At 37.7% G+C, this 19,370-nt stretch overlaps 2 protein-coding genes across 4 annotated transcripts; one reads left to right on the forward strand and one right to left on the reverse strand.

The window, feature by feature from the left end:
* Nucleotides 1–333: 333 nt before the first annotated feature.
* LOC113059006 (tektin-1) lies at nucleotides 334–4,357 on the forward strand. Its single transcript, XM_026227245.1, has 8 exons — nucleotides 334–436; nucleotides 734–933; nucleotides 1,122–1,287; nucleotides 1,410–1,538; nucleotides 2,291–2,431; nucleotides 2,549–2,774; nucleotides 3,437–3,633; nucleotides 3,715–4,357. Exons 2-8 carry the CDS (start codon nucleotides 744–746, stop codon nucleotides 3,872–3,874), a joined length of 1,209 nt encoding a protein of 402 aa, XP_026083030.1. The 5' UTR covers nucleotides 334–436; nucleotides 734–743; the 3' UTR covers nucleotides 3,875–4,357.
* A 2,132-nt stretch (nucleotides 4,358–6,489) lies between these two features.
* LOC113058600 (myelin-associated glycoprotein-like) lies at nucleotides 6,490–15,919 on the reverse strand. Of its 3 annotated transcripts, XM_026226632.1 has the most exons (11): nucleotides 15,786–15,919; nucleotides 14,851–14,915; nucleotides 14,320–14,688; nucleotides 12,944–13,240; nucleotides 12,597–12,854; nucleotides 12,128–12,388; nucleotides 11,296–11,604; nucleotides 11,114–11,213; nucleotides 9,968–10,070; nucleotides 8,954–9,007; nucleotides 6,490–8,627 (listed from the first exon to the last, which is right to left on the reverse strand). In XM_026226632.1, the coding sequence occupies exons 2-11, from the start codon at nucleotides 14,897–14,899 to the stop codon at nucleotides 8,466–8,468; spliced, it is 1,962 nt and encodes a 653-aa protein (XP_026082417.1). In that variant the 5' UTR covers nucleotides 14,900–14,915; nucleotides 15,786–15,919; the 3' UTR covers nucleotides 6,490–8,465. The 3 variants fall into 3 exon arrangements, with proteins under 3 accessions (XP_026082417.1, XP_026082418.1, XP_026082419.1); XM_026226633.1 differs by lacking the exon at nucleotides 8,954–9,007; XM_026226634.1 differs by lacking the exons at nucleotides 8,954–9,007; nucleotides 9,968–10,070.
* Nucleotides 15,920–19,370: the final 3,451 nt, after the last annotated feature.

A 19,370-nucleotide genomic window follows, 5' to 3' on the forward strand; every position in this document is an offset into this window, starting at 1 on the left:
CGGCCAAATATTGTCCGATCTTAATAAACCTTACATCAATGAAAAACACATTTATTCAGGTTTCAGATGATGTATGAATCTCAATTTCGAAAAATGTACACGTAAGATGCTTTTGTGATCCATGGTCACATATATTTGATGTAAAAAAATAGTAAATAAAATATTTATATAGATAGATAGATAGATAGATAGATAGATAGATAGATAGCATTGGGGTACACATAGACTACACTACACAATCCACTCAGCCTCGTTTTCAATCATGACAAATAAAAGTCGTCTACAGCCCTCTAGCGTTGAAACCATAGACATCATATGATGTCTATGGTTGAAACTGTTCCGTTGCCACAGTAACAGTGTGTTTACTTGTCGCTCGGCAGCTCGTCATCGGTCGTGTTTTAGTGAGCTGCAGTACACAGGTGTTTAGATCTGACAGGTAAACCACTTTATTTAGTTTCAGTGTTTTAACGCTAGTTATATAATGTTTGTTTAGTTTAAAAACGCTGAGTAAAGTTAGATTGCTTAATGACGAGTTGATGGGAAAAGAGTAGAATTCCTGACAGTATGTCTAAATTGTCATTATTTTGCTCTTTTATGTATTATCATTTTATGATAGTTGTTTTTGGCGACAGTATGCTTTAATCCAAGTGCTATATTAGTTTACGGCGTTAGTTATCATATAGTAATCATAAAACAATAATCTAAACCATAAAAATATTTCTTTTCTCAATAGGAAAACAAAAATGTCTCGGCTGATGCGACCCCCTGATAAGTTTCTGCCATCTGAGTGGAAACATGCAAACCAGATGCAGTTCAGGAGCTCGGAGACAGAACGATCACACTCACAGAGACTGACAGCAGAGTGCCAGAGACTCGTAGAGGAGAGTGACAGATCTACCAAATACATGCAACAGGACGCTCTAAAGAAGCTGGGTGAGCAAAACACCAAACACATGTGACAGGATGCAAAGAAGATTAATGGCCTTGCATTAGAGCTGCAGTAACACAGGAAGTGTCCATGGTGATACTTGATCAGTTAAAGATAAGTGATAGAAATGATGAGAGGAAGTTCTTTCAGAAAACAGTTCTGGCCAATTTATGTTCCTTCATCTCCTCTTTAGAGCAGAGAATCCAGGACATCAAATTCTGGAGGCAGGAACTGAACCGGAAGTTTGAGGAGATTGTACAGGAGATTGAGACCCTCGTCGTTTTCAAGAGCCGTGTAGAAAGAGCATTAGAAAGCTGCTCTGAGCCTCTCCAAGTGACTTTGCAATGTCTGTCTGAGAGGTACTTCTCACTGTAGAGCACAGCCAGTACAAGACATTACTAAAATCAAGCGTTTTAATTGAACTACAAAACCAAATTGATTTTCCATTCTTTTAAACTTTTGAAACATGTCTATTCCTCAGACAGAAGCGGGTGGCGATTGACCTGGTGCATGATGAGGTGGAAGAGGAGCTGTTGAAGGAGAAGGAGGTGATTGAAGGAGTGATGGTCCTGCTTCAGCGAACCCTGGAGCAGATCAATGAGCAGATCAGGTCGGTGAGACAGTGACCAGACTGATTTGTGAACCCAGTGACTGACTTAAGGGGGTCTGATTTTTTATTGACGTTTCATGTGGAAGCATCTGTCAAACCTGTAGTAAAATTAAAAATTAAAAATTAATAATAGTGTTCCTGTAGCTCAACTGGTAGAGCATTGTGCTATCAAGCGGGGGTAAAGTTGGGGGTAAAAATGTGTTTGGATAAAGGCGCCTGCTGAATTCATAAATTATTATTATTTTTTAATTTAAATTTAATATTAATTAAACCGTTAAATGACGATGATTATTCAACACTATAAAAAATAAATAATAATAATTTCTTTCTTTTTTGAGCTACACAGAAAATGACAAGAAAAATGCTTAAAAAATATGGCACTAAATCCCTGTATTATTGATGTATTGTTTTTTTATATTATAAAAATGTTATTTCTAACAAGATGAAATGCTTGTTATATAATATCAATTTGCCCAAAAATTAAATTAAATTAAATTAAATTAAATTAAATTAAATTAAATTAAATTAAATTAAATTAAATTAAATTAAATTAAATTAAATTAAATTAAATTAATGCATTTAGCAGACCCCTTTTTGTCCAAAGCGACTTACAGTGCATTCAGGCTATCAATTTTTACTTATAATGTGTTCCAAGGGAATTGAACCCACAACGCTTGATAATGCAATGCTCTACCAATTGAGCTACACGAACACTATAATTTTAGCTAGTACATTTTCCCTGTGCTTTTCAGGCTCCTTCGTTCAGTGAAATACTATCTGGAAAAGGACCTGCAGGACAAATTTCAGGCCGAGCGCATTGATGATTTCTGTTCTCTTCTCACTAATGCATCACCCGGTTTAAACGGAGGGAATTCAGACTTTTCTAGTCTTGGGTAAGAAAAGTGTCTATACTATTTATGTGTTAAGAGAAGATTTTTAATCTTCTCTCTTCTGTGAATATATATTTATGTGTGTGCGTGTATAAACATCATTGCTTTTACTATTTCCAGATCTGCAGTGACTCCTGAGGAATGGGAGAGCCTCTGCAACTTAAACATTAGCAAAGCTGAGAAAGAGAAGAACAACTCTCTTTCACTAAGAGCTCTAGTGGATAGCCTGCTAGAGCAGACGGCTGCAGACATGCACAGACAGAACAAGGCCACGGAAAGGGCTTTTGAGCTGCGCATAGAGGAGACCAAAACAGCCAAAGCACAGCTGGAGAACCAGCTCAATGAGGTCAGTTGCACTTGTAGCACTGCATCAATTCAAATCAAAGAATCAAGTCATTTTCACTAGTTAATTAAAGGGATACTCCACCCCAAAATGACAATTTTGCCATTAATCACTAACCCCCATGTCGTTCTTAACTTGCAACAGCTAAGTTCGTCTTAATTTAATATAATACACTTAATTTAAAACACAATTTAAGTAAATTTGGATGAAAACCTGGAGGCTTGTGACTGTCCCATACAGCATTCTTGTCGATTCATAACATTACGGTTGAACTACTGATGGCAGATGGACTATTCTGATGATGTCTTTCATACTTTTATGGACCTTGACAGTTTATTTTACTTAGCAGTCTATGGGACAGTCACAAGCCTCCTGGTTTTCATCCAAAATATCTTAAATTGTGCTCCAAAGATGAACAAAGCTTTTACAGGTTTGTAAACAAAATGGGGGTAAGTGATTAATGACAAAATTTTAATTTTAGGGTGGTGTATCCCTTTAAGGCACAGCAACATTTTAATAATACAAATCATGTATTTATTTTGAGATTTGTCAATAAATTGTTTTAATTATTACTATTTTATATTACATGTTATATTAAATAAGATCTCATCATTAAATATTTAAGTGAGTCTTAATTGATTACTAAATATTAATTGGAATTACAGCTGCTAGCAGAGACGGCAAATCAGGAGAAGAATCTGGAGTCTCTACGAGTGGCAATCGCAGAGAAAGAAGCCCCACTCAAAGTTGCTCAGACTCGACTGTCCACTCGCAGCCAAAGGCCCAACGTTGAGCTCTGCCATGACCCAGCTCAGATCCGACTGCTGGAAGAGGTCAAGGAGCTCGCAGGCAACATTGAGAGGTAGGGGAAGAGATTCAGAAACATGCGTCTCATATGCTAGTATGTCCCCAATAAAAGCATCTTCCCGTGTCTCTCCATTAGACTGACCGAGGCTCTTGAACTGTCAGAGATGGAACTGAAGGCTCTAGCAAGGCGCCAGTTGAGCCTAGAGGAGGAGATCCAGGTCAAGACCAACTCTCTATATATAGACGAAGTCATCTGCCATCAGCTACGCCAGGCTGTGGTTATTCACAACTTCTGAACAGGGCTCTTGCACGGCGGAAAGGCCTAGGATTCAATATAACATTTATTGTCTTTAACAATTTCTTCTGGAATGTTTCTGTTGGTTTGTTTGTTGCTCAGTCCATTGAAGTAGATTGTTTGATTAAATGTTTAAAAAACACTCAATCAACAGTGGATGGCTTATAATAAAAATAACAATCTAATGATATTATGATACTTCATTATTCAAAAATGAATCAAATGTATTAGGAATAAAGATAATATTATTTTTGGGGAAAAATTATTTTAGTGCTAACAATATTGGTTTCTGTATTAGTCTAGTTGTCAAGTACACATATCTCTATGGTAATGATTATCATGATGAGTCATTTCTGAAACTTGAGAAAATCAGTCAGATCAAATAAAAAGCACCAAGTGGATTAAAAGAAAAATTGCTGTCATATCAGCTCTGAACTCTTGAAATATTAGGTAAGTGACCATTTGAACAATTCTGGAAATAAAGATGTAGTTATTGATTCTTTTTTCATTACCAATAATATCAAATAAGAATGACCCCTCACTATATGTGTATTATTTATTATTGTCATAGTTGTGTTATGGTATCAACAGACATAATTTCCAGGGACTCATTACATTAGTCTGAGATGCATCTTGACCAGCATTCAAATGGCATCAAATGTTGGTGTGTGTTATGTTCTGTAATGCAATTTCACCATATGATTACTCTGATTCATAGAGAACAAGTACTATGTAGTTTATGGGTCATTCTCGAGATTTTTAAGAACTCATTTTTAAGAACTAAGAACCCAGAAGCCAACAATAAACGTCCCACCACTCACAGAAGGAGATAAAGTTCCAGGGGACTGCATAAATCCCACAACAAATGCTGAATGGGAAGGGATTGAGCCTGACTGAGTTCAAAGGAGAATTGAAAGTGTGATTGGTCAAGATAATTTTGCCGAGACTTCAACATTGACTTTCCATCCTGAGCTTAAAAATCACAATACTAACCTCACATGTACAGTCACTTTTCAAGGAAACATCCAGACTGAAAGTACTGTCATCCTCAAAGTAAGACATATGTATCATTTCACTCACACACAGCATAGCACATCACAAGATTGATGTTGACAAAACTGCCCTAATAGCAATTATCCTTCATAATAATCAATGCTAATATTATTAATCATAATTGCCATTAAATGATAATTCACTGTAACTTCCTTTCAGATGCACCAGCAATCCTGGACTGCTGGCGTTGTTTCATGTGGGGTGATGAACTGAGTTGCATGTGTGTCAGCAGTTGTGTGCCGTTACCCCAGATATACTGGCTAATACCGGATGATGCTAGTGAATATTACAGTGCTTTTTTCCACAGACAACATTATAAGCATCATCACCATTTCCATTGCTAGTTTTGGGAACCTCAATGCTACCTTTTGTGTCAGTAAAAATCTCATAGGACTGGCAATAATGGAAATTGAAGTGCATGGTACCACTAAATACTTCAGTGCTGTTTCAGTAGAGAACATCAGCAGCATAAGTTCCTGGTTTCAGGAACGTCAACACTACCATTGAATGTGTCAGTGAGAATCTAACTGGTATGACAAAAATGGAAATCCAAGTGCACGATCATGCTGGAAAACCAAAAGCTAGGCAGGACGCAATCATAATGTGCATTTTATACAAATCACTTCTCTTATGAAAATCTTCATTGTTCTCTTAGCAAGTTGGAGTTTTTCCACCCCATGGATATTCATGGATATTACGCGTTCTCAACCAAGTAAATATGGGCAAGTGCAAGTTTTCAGACCTCTGGCTGGAGGACGCTCGGTTTAAAGACTGGCTTAGGCCAGTAGTTGGAAACAGTCGAGAAGCTTTTTGCAACGTTTGCAAGAAGACGATAAGTATTATATTATATTATATTATATTATATTATATTATATTATATTATATTATATTATATTATATTATATTATATTATATTATATTATATTATATTATATTATATTATTACACATTGTGTAGCTGTTCATTCTAAAGGTCCAGTCTGTATTCAAATTTTTATGTAATTGTTATTCTTTGACATATTGAGTAAATCCTATGGACCAAGGCCTGTTGTGATATCTTGATTAATCCAAGTCCTATGGTAGAGTTCCCCCTTACTTGAATGTAGCTCGCTCACTCGCTCTAACACACATGCACACTCACATACACCTACAGAACCTCTCCTGACTTTCTCTTTCTCGCTCTCTCTCCCTCCCAGTGTTGAAATTAAGTTATAATTGCCTCATTAAATTGTGATTAAATATGTTATTCATTCATTTTGGAAAGATATTTCATGTCTTTACTTGTCACTTTACTTAACACTTAACACTGCTACAGTTGAAGTTTGAAGCCGTGTTGGTAGTAAAAATATTGTGATGGTAGTAAAATAGGTGGTAAAAAGGTAGTAAATTCAATTTAAGAATCTCTGTATAAACCCTGACTTAGTTTTTTGTTTCTTTTTTAAAGAAGACTGGCGTCATTTGAGGTGGCAGACTTTTATTAAACAAAAAGAAAGCAAGCAAAGAACATCATATAAATTATTATTTAAATAATGATTGGAGATTTTCTTTTCTGCATTATTATGTCAATAAGGAAACAACATTATGTGTTCATTATTATTGCCATCACACAGTGAGAAACATACAAATATTCTTTACAACACTCAAAGTGAAAAATTAGGTTTGACCAACTAATGCGCCCCTGAATCGGTTTGCTTACAAATAAATATCTGTGTATACATCTTCAAACTTGGACCGTCTTTGTTACTAATTGTATATGCACATATAATGCCTTTGTGTGTGTGATTTTCTGCAAAATATACACCATTGTTGCACAATGTATGTTCTTGTTGTGTGGTCAAAGGTTCACAACACAGAACTATATATCATGCAGAGTATTTACATAAATTGGTATCCTACCAAGGTGCCTTGAATGCTTTAGAAATGTTAAACTTGATTAATTTAAGATCATAATGACTCATTAATCTGTTAGTCAAATTGCATTTCAAGGGCTAATCGCATATACTGACCATCTAACAAACAACTATCAACACAACCTTACCAGAGGATTACATGATTACATGAACCATTACATTTATTTCAAGCACCTTAGGTAAAGTGATACCTTCCTAAATGGTGCTTATTTCTTATTCAGTTTCAAAGGATGAGCAACAATCATCCATTATTTAATCGGACTTTCTGCTTTATCAAATGTCAGCTTGATAACCGTATTAGATTGCAATGTGTGCTGGAGCAGGGATGACCTTCAGGCATTATCATATAGCCGACTACATCCTATCAGATTGACTGGATTATTATCAGGGGGAGTTTGCTCCTTAATGTACTGTACTTGGAACATTTAAAACAAATATATGTCTGAATAAAAGGGTACAAAGTAGTTTGGACAAACAAAATCCAGCAACCATTCAATAAACCAGTTTTCAATCCAGTTACTGGCCTGTTTTCATTTACAAATACAAATAAGTGAAGATACAGTATAAATGAAAAATAAAACGAGTATTAATTTAAAGGAATAATTCACCCAAAAATGAACATTGTGTCATCATTTACTAACCCTCATGTTGTTCCAAACCTGTATGAGTTTCTTTCTTCTGCCGAACACAAAAGAGGATATTTTAGTTGATGGTAGACATTGACTTCTGTAGTATTTTTTCTACAGTGTGGAAGTCATTGGCTGCCAGCAATCATTGGGTTACCAACATTCTAAAAAATATCTTCTTTTACGTTTACGTAAGAAAGAATATCATACCGGTTTGGAACTACACAGGTTTCTTGTGAAATTCTTTGGAACAAAATGAGGGTGAAATCACGGAATTTTCATTTTTTTAAGTGAACTATTCCTTTAACAAACACTTCTGGGCATGTGATAAAAGTTTCAGTGGATGAATATTGAAATGTGGATGAAGACCGATACACTCAGAAAAAGACTGAAACAACTGCTGTATTTTAGAGAGTGTTAGGCCTTCAAGACGTACCCAGAGTTGGGATAGTGCTTATAAATTATGTCGAGGCGCACATAGCACCTCGTTCCCTGATGCTTCGACTTACAGCGGACACAGTTAAAAGGACCACTAGTGACTGAGACTCACCTGCAAACCATACCATTTCCCATAAGCTTGCTTCAGACTATAAGCTCTACTGTAACTCTTGGGAAAAACACCCTTCCTTTTGGAAAGTATTGTCTTTGAAACCAGGAGAATACTAAAACCTCTCATATCTGATTGAAAGACAACATATATGGTATGGTTACAGTCAAGAATGGGTGTAAATAAACAAAATCATTAATAAATATATAAAGAAACTCTGCTGTACAGTATCTTTCACTGAAAAGGGAACATATATTTCCCAGAACCTTGAAGACATAAGAGAATGCAATCTAAAACAGCCTCAGACTCATTGTCTGTTAACTGTCCGAGACCACTGTCCCTTGAAAAGGCCACATTTAAAATGGGTGAAATAGGAAATTTGTGGGGCAGTGGGAATTATTGGGCCCTAGTGGCCACTGTGTCCCGTTTGGTTGAGGCATCAGGGAAGAATCGCGGTTCATTTGGCCTTAATTTCAGTGTAGTCACCGCTGTCACCATTAGCCCTCCTGAAGCCTCCCTCCAGATGTCGTCCATGTAGAAACTCTAGGGTGGCATAGTTCAGCTCTTGCCTCTCCATGCCTGCAATTGGGCCAACAGATTGGTAATCACTGTCGTCTCCCTGTTAAAATAATTTATACAAGATATTTAGTCACAATATTTGGAGGCAGAGCAGGAAAACTTTGGTCATGTCAAAATAAAAGTCCTTAACAATACACTCAAAAGCAGTTGTTAGCATTAAGCGGCTAAACAGAATGAGGTAGCCAGCATATGAACCATTAGCTTCAGGGCAGCAGTGAACAGCATTGTTAAAACAGAAATAAACGTAAATAAGTTTTGTAGCAACTGGATTTTTTTCTCAAAATGTTTTGCTTTTATTGCTGTCTGTTGCTAGTTTATTTCACCTCCACCCATTTGTTTACATGCTCATCTTAAATTCAGCCTTACCGTGCCTTCTTCTAGGATGGAGTTAAACTTTGAGCCCAGGAGCTCAGTCTTAAGCTATGTTAAGGGAAGAAAAAGAGACAGAGAATGCATAGAAAGCAATGAAAGAGGGGAGAATAGAGGTCAGGAAATGCTCTAAGCATAGGCCTACACTGGAACTCTCAGTTGTGACGTACCATCCACACTTGGCTTTGTGACAGTGGCTTTATTCAGAATAGCATACCAGCATACTTCTGTTTCTGCAGAATGCAGTATGTATACCGTGACAATATGCACATTTTATTTATTTATTTATTTTTTAAGCATAGACCATGTATCAAACTACGGTCTTAGAGGGCTACTGTCCTGCAGAGTGTAGCTCAAACCAGCTCCAAAACACCTGTGTGGAAGTTTCTAGTAATCCTAAAGACCTTAATTAGCTGGCTTAGGTGTGTTTAATTAGGGTTGAAGCTAAACTCTGCAGGACAGCAGCCCCCACGGAACTGATTTTGACACCCCTGGAAACTATGCAGACAACACATTTGCCAAAATATGCAGTATACAACAAAGCACACTGTATTCCACAATGCAATAATCACTTGCACTTACTATAATAAAAAAAAAAAAAATAGGATTAAAGTGTATACTGTGCAACAATCTCTAAGCAGTGAGCTAGCCATTCTAAGCAGTGAGCAAACCATTCTGATCAAAGCAGATGGCAGCCAGGTCTGTGTAGTAAATCATAAAGCTGCACCTCAGAGTTCCTCTTTAATTCATCCTCTAAAAGTATGTAAGAAATTATTTTTAATATTTGGTTCCTGATTTTTTTAATGCTAAGGCTAAGTGTGGAAAGCTAATTACAACTAGAGAAGAGCCAGTATTTAATATAATTTGCCACAGATATGCAAGAAAAAAAAAACACAGATTGTTGATTGTTTTATTGTACTGTGTGCACGCTTTTATTTTGTACTATCACTTAAAGTGCAAGTACTGTATATACTGTGTAGGTGATTTATTAATTATTATTATAAATCTCACCACTTTTTTCCTGAGACTCTGTTTGTCCTTCTTGACTGCGCTGTAGAACATTGAGGGATTCTCCACTTTAGATCCCACGTCCTGCCCAGGGTTACCATTCTCTCTGGGGGGTGGAGTCAGAGAATCAGACTCTGTCTCACACTCAACCATACTGTAAACTAACTGGCAACACTTTAAAGGGATAGTTGATCCAAAAATCAAACTTCTGTCATTTTTACTCATTTTTATGACATTGCAAACCTCTATGATGGACTTTCTTCAGTGGAACACAAACCAACACATTTTGCAGAATGTCTTAGCTGCTCTTTTCCAAACAATTCTTTAAGTCTAAGCTGCTCTTTTCCATTCAGTGAATTGAGACTGGGGTCGACCTTCAAAAAATTGTATGCTTCAATTGATTTAAATGATTATTGGTCACAAGACATGAAAAAAAAACAATAAATATGATTGTGAATAATTTGTAATCTTAATATCTATATATTAATAATATATATATATATTTTTACATTTTTTACCTGTGAACATTTTTATGTAATATATTTGTATCTCTTTCAGAGGTTAACAGACCTTGTTCATTTACATTGTATTGAAAAGAACTACTTGGACATTCAGCAAAATATTTTTGCTTGTGTTCCTTAAGAAGAATGAAAACCATAAGGTGGGTAAAAAACAGAATTTAAATTTTTAGGTCAACTATTCCTTTAAGCCTGGGCATCCATTTTAACACAAGGGGATCATTGCGACCCCTTAAATAAAACTGGCATTGTGCCACAGTGTCAAGTTTGGGAGTGTTTTGTCTGGGACGTTTTATTTTTTCTTGCAAAATGAGATAGGAGCAGGGTGTTTGCTGCAGAGCTCAATGGTTTTGAGGCTGAAAAGCAATGGTATGGGGACATTGAACCTGCAATAGATTTGTTAGTCTGCAATTTTGTGCACAATGTGGCATGTTTACTACCTTACAAAGCAATCAAATTGGATCATCTGTGAGTGGGTTATGGCTTGAAAACCACATGCCAAAGAAACAAAACAAAACAGAACATGGATGACTAGGCTTGGGTGTTTTGATACATACAAACCCCAGTCCCAACCTACAAACTCCACCTAAATGTTATTCTTCCATGGGTCTTACTTGTGAAGAATACTCACTTTTTATTATTCTGACCAACGTATCGCACAGCTGCAATGATGAAGGCGATTACTGCCACACCTCCAATAGTCCCCACTATGACAGCCATCATGAACTTTTCTGAAAGTGTGCACAGGGTTCATTGATGATACCTCAAAATCATATAAATGGTTGCACAAATGGTTTTAGTAAAGGTACTTACTCTCTTGCTGCAGTCCCAAAGGGATGGTCTCAGAGCCATATGTGTTGCTGATGCTGCAGTGCACATGGACAGCGGTATCACCATTGTTCCCCCTTTCACCCTTGTCCTGGAGCTTGATGATGCCCGTGGACGTGTACCCATCTGAGTATGTGTGGTAGTTAAATGTGTTATTGTAGTCATTGATGGTGATGTTGAGGTCAGGCAGGAAGAACTCAATCACAGGCTCAGGGTTTCCAGAGGCAATACAGACACACTGAACGCCCTCACGTACAATGGTGCATTTAGAGTCGTCAAGGAGGACAGGGGCAACTGGGAAAATTGAACAGAAATAGTCAAAAAGCACATCTATCAGTGTTGTAGCACTACTACAACGCAAATCCATTCTCATGAGACTCAAGTCTTATTTCCAATCAAATTTTTGAGGAGCATTTGGACTCAACCTGCACTTGGATTCCAATGAGCTGGTACCGGTTAGTCAGGTTTGTCCATAACACTGGCATCTATCTTTCACTTGTTCTACACATCTAGGACAAGGGTGTTAAATTCAGTTTCTAGAGGGCCACAATCCAACCCTAATTAAACCTGAAACAGCTAATCAAGGTCTTCAGGATTACTAGAAACCTTCAGGCGGGTGTTTTGGAGCTGAGTGGCCCTACAGAACCGGAGTTTAACACATGTGATCTACCCATCTTGCCATCTTAAGACTTCACCCAAGCTGAACACAAACCAAAAACCAACTTTTCTTTTGAGAAAACGTTTCCATAAACTGTCCCTGAGCATAATCATGGACTAGCTCAGTGTCACAACTGGTCGAACTTTTAAATTGACTTACATTCTACAGTAATGTTAAGTGAGTTACTGGCCCGTCCGTGTTCATTCTCAGCTAGACAGCGGTAGACTCCGTGGTCCTGAGGCGTGACTTTCTGCAGCTCAAGCACAGACCCCTCCTCTGCTGTGATAGTGCCCACCAGTTTCCCATCCTTCAGCCAGGTCAGCGTGGGCATTGGGTTACCTTTGCTGATGCACTGTAGAGCAACTGAAGATCCCTCCAACAATGTTTGAGATTCATTGATCCACGGCTCCCGTGGAGGATCTTCCAGTTGGAGAGAAAATAAATGAGAATGTTCAAGATGGATAATGGACTACTAGCATACTGTTTATGCTGCCACACATACAACATATTTACACAAAACAAAAATAGCCATTGGGGTCCAAAAACACCTCCTATTCCCAAAAATGGCTTGTGGTAACTTTAAGTGGTTTATATTGCAATACACAAGAGTGCATGAAGTTTTTCTTACAATTTACTGCCAAATACATGGATGCGTTCATGCTGCCGTAGCCATTGTCACCAACGCAAGTATAGACACCATCCTCCTCTGGGGTTAGGTTGTCCAGAGGCAGCGAAGAGTTTGAAGCAACTTCCGACCTCAGCTCTGTGTCTCCAAAATACCAGGTTATTGTGGGGGTTGGATTACTGTCCACATCACAGTGCAGGACCACCGAGCTTCCCTCCATTACCTCTTGAGACACATTCACCCACGCAAATCGAGGGGCATCTAGAGATAAAAGGATAAGTCAGTACATATTGTCTCTGTACAAATGATGTATTTTTGATCAAATAAAATAGCGATTCGGTGGAACTCACACTTGATGTCCAGTGAAATGAGGCGTTCATAGACAAAGGTGGTGTTTTCGTAGTGTACCCTGCAGCCCAGCAGCTGGCCATTGTGCATGGGTTTGGGTGTGAAGGTGAGGGTGCTGGACAGTACCGCAGTGTTGCTGTCCTCAACATTGTCAGGGTTAAATAGAGGGTTGGGCAGGTCCTCTGTGTACATCCACTGGATCTGTGGACTCATGTCTGGACAATTGTCTGGGACGTAACAGGTCAAATCCAGGCTTTGGTCACTAACAATCTCCTCTGGAACATCGATGTTGGGCTGATCTAGAGGAGAAAGAGACATCTGAAGTCAATATGAAATTATAATAGACATTTTTTACTTTCTTAATGTGCATTTTCTTAATATAATACTTTCTTAATATGCAATTGAACTACTGGTTTCGTCTGGTCAGAGGAGAGTTGGCCCCCCGACTGAACCTGGTTTCTCCCAAGGTTTTTTCTCCATTATGTCAACGATGGAGTTTTGGTTCCTTGCCGTTGTCCTTTCCGTTCTTGCTCAGTTCGGAACACTTAATTTACAGCGATATCATTGACTTGATTGCAAATGATTGCACAGATACTATTTAAACTGAACTGGGATGATGACATCACTGAATTCAATGATGAACTACCTTTAACTGTCATTTTGCATTATTGACACACTGTTTTCCTATTTAATGTAGTTCAGTTGCTTTGACACAATCTTTTTTGTTTAAAGCGCTATGTAAATAAAGGTGACTTGACTTGACTTACTTACTTTTTATCAAGCAAAACAGCTATTTATGCTTTATTTTTAGCAAACTAGATCCATTTTTCTATAGAACACCCATTTTTCTACATACAAAGTCCCACCCCACGTATTAAATATGCTGTTTGATCCAGAAATACATCTCATTATGAAAATGAATTAGTTGTGGTTGAAAATGCTGTTTCATGTTGACTCCAAAATGTTAGACCAACAATGTTTCCATAAGCAGATTGCAAAGAATTCTATTCTTAACATGTTTTTTAGACTTACTTTCAGGTAAATATCTAAAAAAAAAAAAAATAATTGTTCACCCAGAAATGAAAATTCTGTTATCATTTACTTGCCCTTATGCCTTTCTGTATAGTACCTTTATTACTTTCTTCTGTGGAACACAAAATAAAATATTCTGAAGAATGTTGTAAGTGTTTTGTTCATACATTGAAAGTAAATTTTGACCACAGCAAAACTGAGACATTTTTTTTTTATATCTTCTTTCATAGAGTTTTGGAACAACAAAAAGGTGAATATATGATGACAGAATGAACATTTTTGAATGATTTTTGGATGTTGTAAGGATTTTTAGATGTTATTACTGGGAGACAAAAAATGGCCTTACCCAACACCTGTAGTTTTGTAAAGTCAGGAAAAGTGTAGATGTTTGCACCACCCAGGTCTGCCCTGAAGTAATACCTCCCAGAATGTTCCACGCCAACATTACTTATCATCAGGGTACAGTTTTTTTGAGTCAAGTCACCAAGGAGCCTGGTCCGTCCCTTGTAGCTTTCATGGACAATATCTGTGCGTGACTTATACACCACTGGGGGGAAAAGCTGGGGGTAGGGGTGGCCGAAATACCAGATCCCATGGATCCCTCTGTAAGGCCTGACGCCAGAGGGGTATGTGAATGAACAGGGTATAACCACACAGGAGTTTGTCATGGCTGAAATGTCTCTGGGCATCCATACATTCCACTGAGCACTTACATCTGTTCAGAGAAAGCGAGAAGAGCGCAGGTAATTTAATTATTAAAACAATACCATTATCTCACCATGTCTCTTGGATGTGTTCTATAAGGATATAATGTTGTTGAATATGTACCATATTACCTTAGCATTAGCCAAAGGAACAGGAGTAACAGCTTGCTCACCTTTCAGGATAAGCAGCAGAGGCAACAGCAGCAGCTCCAAGCTCTTCATGGTCTCAGTTTATCCTCTGTTACAAAACCAGCACATGCATCAGCAAGACAGACAGTCTCGACCAACTGCTTGGTCTCTCTCTCTCTCTCTCTCTCTCTCTCTCTCTCTCTCTTTGGTAGTAGTTTCACTCATACTCAAAAGTATTTGGAAATATGTAAAAAGTATAATTCATTCATTATTTTCCTTTGGTGTTATATGTATATATGACTCTGTATCACAAAACCAGTCGTTGGAGTATATTTGTAGCAATAGCCAAAAATACATTGTATGGGTCAAAATTATTGATTTTTCTTTTATGTCAAAAATCATAATGGTATTAAATAAAGACCATGTTCCATAAAGATATTAAGCAAATTGTGTGTGTGTGCATGTGTGTTACATATGAAGATATTTTGTAAATTTTCTACCATAAATATATCAAAACAAAATTTTTGAATAGTAATTTGCATTGCTAAGAACTTAATTTGGACAACTTTAAAGGCGATTTTTCTTAGTTTTCTCATTTTTTATTTTTTTCACCCTCAGATTCCAGATTTTCTCAGCCAAATATTGTCTGATCCTAACAAACCATTCATCAATAGAAAGCTTATTTATTCGGCTGTCAGATGATGTATAAATCTCAATTTCGATGACTGGTTTTCCCTTTTGTCACATATGTGACCTAGATATGTTTCTGCAGAATTCTATGATAACCTAAGCCCCTTGGGTTGTGATAGTCAGAATTAGGCGAATATATTTTATTTAGTACTATTTAAGATATGCTCTCTCTTAATTAGTATAAACTAAGAGAGAGGGAGAGAGAATCACTGCTACTTTTCAAATATTCATTTTGGACACTTCTAAAATGTCTGTTTGCATTTGTTTTAGGCCACCTTTCAGGCAATACCTTGAACTGCTGGCAGAGTGTGCTGAACCACAACCAACTCCCTCTCCAACGGTTTACTAGCCGCTGCTGTCCTTCCCTCACAAACAAGGGGGCGTTTTCTCAAAGCACATCAACTCAGCCTCTCTTCTGTATTGTCTTTAAACATCAACAAAGAAATGACATCAGTATCAAGAAGCAACATTAGCTCTCTTAACCCACACTGACACACTCTCTTCAACAGACTCACGCACGCCGTACAGGACCGCAGTGTGTGGGAGAGGAGAATTGCTCATTATGAGTGTACGACGTCAACCCTTGCGTGTTTGGCGCACATACAGGCAGCAGCACTGTTCATGATATGACGCATCATCCACAGAACATTCGTCCACGTTCACAGCGTCACACAGCTGCTTCTGATGACTTCATTCACGAGCGCTTGTCAGCAGCGTGCGCGCTTAAACATCTCCTCAAGACTTCAGAGCAGATGGGGAGTACAGATGGTGGCTGATAAATGGATTGTTCTAGAAATCTCCAAGACTATTATATTCGAAGATTCCCCTTGATAGCTCAAATGAGTTTGATGGAGTTATTGAACGAATGAACTTTACTAAAACGACTGTTAATCCAACTTTTATAGGTTGTCGAAAGAATGCTCCGCACACAATTGTAGTTTGAATTTACAGTATATATAGATACAGGTAGCAGTAGGCTATTTTTGCAGTAGTTATTTATTTATTTATTTTTAAATCAAATAATAGCCTAATTGTATATGGTGGTACCCCACTACCTTTCTTATGTGTAAAATATTATATTATTTCTATAGCCTACTGTTTCACGCAATTTACTACATATATGCCTATTGTTGAGTGCAAGTTATGATAGGATTTAAAGGGATATGTCACCTTCTAAATATATTCTGTTATCATTTTCTCACCCTCATAAAAACCACTGATTTATAGTGCATGGACAAAAATGGATGACATATTCCTTAAAATAATTTTTTCCCCCACAGAAAAGTTATAAAGGTTTAGAACAGCATGCAGACAGTGAATAATGAAAATCATTGTATCCTTGAACTTATTTACCACAATGAGACCAGTTAAAAAAGTACAATTAATTTATAATAGGCCTGAACAATGTTCAAGACTAATCACCATAATGGTGACAAAAAACAACAACAACTACTTACTAACACTTATTATCCAAATATCCAATGCATTTTCGCTTTTTACGGTATTTTTGTGCTATGAAAGAAACAAATACAGTACAACAACTCAAATAAAGAAAAATACTTTAATACTTCAACACAGTAGTCTTACAATTTTCTTTATGTCAATTTTTTTCTCATTTCAGAAATATTTCACAAAAATATACAGTATTTTCTTATAATGTCTGTTGAATCTTATCCATCCTGGCAATATTATTTAACAGTGCATATTGTAACAGTTGAAGCCTTCCGGAAATGGCTCATCAAACAAACATCCCTAGCAGCCTTTTTTATTCTTTTTAATCATAACCGAATAATTATAATGACACCAGCTGTTCCAGAAAAAAACTGAACTAATTTATATGCCCATCACACAAGATCTAAGAGCCAGTAAAGGGCTGTTGCTTGGAACTGAAACCCCTGGCAGTCCGCGTTAGAAAGGATGAAGCAATTCCCAAACCAAACAAACGAACCATTCATACTCCACAAACAAGCCTTGGACCATCCAAGATACTTGCCTCATACCAGATCCAGATTCCACTCTTGGGCTTTCCTGAAGGGGAAGAACTGGTCTCTCGGCTCCTTCTGGTTCTTCAAAGTCCTACTGCTCTTTCTTTGTCCTTTTTCAGAGGTGCAATAATGGGGGGGGGGGCAAAGAGGGTGGGTGACGGAGATAGACAGATAGGGAGAGGAGAGGATAGAGACTTTTAGCTATAAGCTGGGTAAACGTGTGCCGTGGGCAGCCTTGAATATGCAGACATTTCCCTCAGTGCATTCTTCTTCTCTAGCCCACATCGTGCATTCTTCTTCATGACATCTCTGCTTTCTACCCTGGTCAAAGCCTCTTATTCCAGCCTGTCTGGGTAACACTGTTCCTCATATGGTCTTTGGTTGTATTTCTGATATTGGTCATAAGATACTGTTGTGAATGAGTTTGGACTGGTTTCAGCTGCAGCGGCAGAAATTCATCTTCGCATGACTCACCTTGTGAGCTAAATCTATGTGTTTATGTGGTTCATTTTAACTCAACATGAAACCATAATGAACCCTATTTATTTCTTAATGCACATTCCTTGTCTTATTATGAATGATTCATCAGTGTATGTTATACCAAAGTCTGTAAACTTTCATCAAAATGTAACTGAATTGACGTCACATACAGTAGGCCAATAGATTTGTTAACAAATAGTCATTGGTTTTGCAAACCCACAGTCAATATTTTGCATATTAATATTATTTAGTCTAAATCACAATTATATATATTGTACAGTTGCTACAGAGACTCCCATAGTTTGTGGAAGGGGCCATGCGAAACAAATGCACAAAATCCTGTGTGACATCAAGACATACATCATGCCACAGCAATAAATAAACCCAATAAAAACCCATTACAAACGAGGCATTTGTTGCATCCAGTGGGAATATAAATACTGATTTTAATAACTTACACGGTCTTATTTTGCGTTCCATATTGCACAGCGTAAACATGTCTGCATTTGTGATCTGCTCAGAACTCGCGTTTGAATCATCAGTGGCAAATCTTTTAAATATCTAAACATACTTACATACTGTGAGTCAGAAGCACCAGACTGTCCTTGCAAATATGGATCTGCCCCATTTTATAGAAACAGACACCGGTTTCACGATTTTGTCTTCCAGATAACATAAGGGGAAAGTCGTGGCCTAGTGGTTAGAGGGTTTGACTCCTAACCCTTAGGTTGTGGGTTCAAGTCTTGGGCTTTCAATACCATGACTTTAGCAAGGCACTGAACCCCCAAATGCTCCCCGGGCGCCGCAGCATAAATGGCTGCCCATTGCTCCAGGTGTGTGTTCACTGCTGTATGTGTGTGTACTTTGGATGGGTTAAATGCAAAGCACAAATTCTGAGTATGGGTCAACATACTTGGCTGTATGTCAAGTCACTTTCACTTGTAACAAAGAGAGAAGAATAGTATATTAATTTGGCTTGCTGCCCAGGGAGAGGGCTCCGAGTTCAGCATCGGAGACATATTTGGGCTGTGTTCGAAATAGTGTTGTAAATACAGCTTATCCACTGATTTCGAGTTGTGTCCTCTTTTGGAAGGCCAAACAAAGTAGTTTCGCTTTCCCATCGAAAAACACAGCTTCTCCACAACAGAGAGATTAAAAGTTATGCCTTTTTTCTTTGCGTAAACATTTGGGCTGCGTTATGCAAATCTTGCCACATCGTGACATAGACATGTGGGGGTATGTTAGAACGAGCCGTTTTGGGGGGTGTGGTTGACTCTTAACTTTTATAAAGAATATCTCTTTGGATTTGAGACTTTAGTCTTTGCAAATTTGCAAATCTTCTTTATGCACCAAGAGTTTGTAACACTCCAAAGAGAAAGGAAAACTTGAAATCGCATCATATGACCCCT

This window comes from Carassius auratus, chromosome 40 (genome assembly GCF_003368295.1).
Source record: "Carassius auratus strain Wakin chromosome 40, ASM336829v1, whole genome shotgun sequence".
Classification (NCBI taxonomy): Eukaryota; Metazoa; Chordata; class Actinopteri; order Cypriniformes; family Cyprinidae; genus Carassius; species Carassius auratus.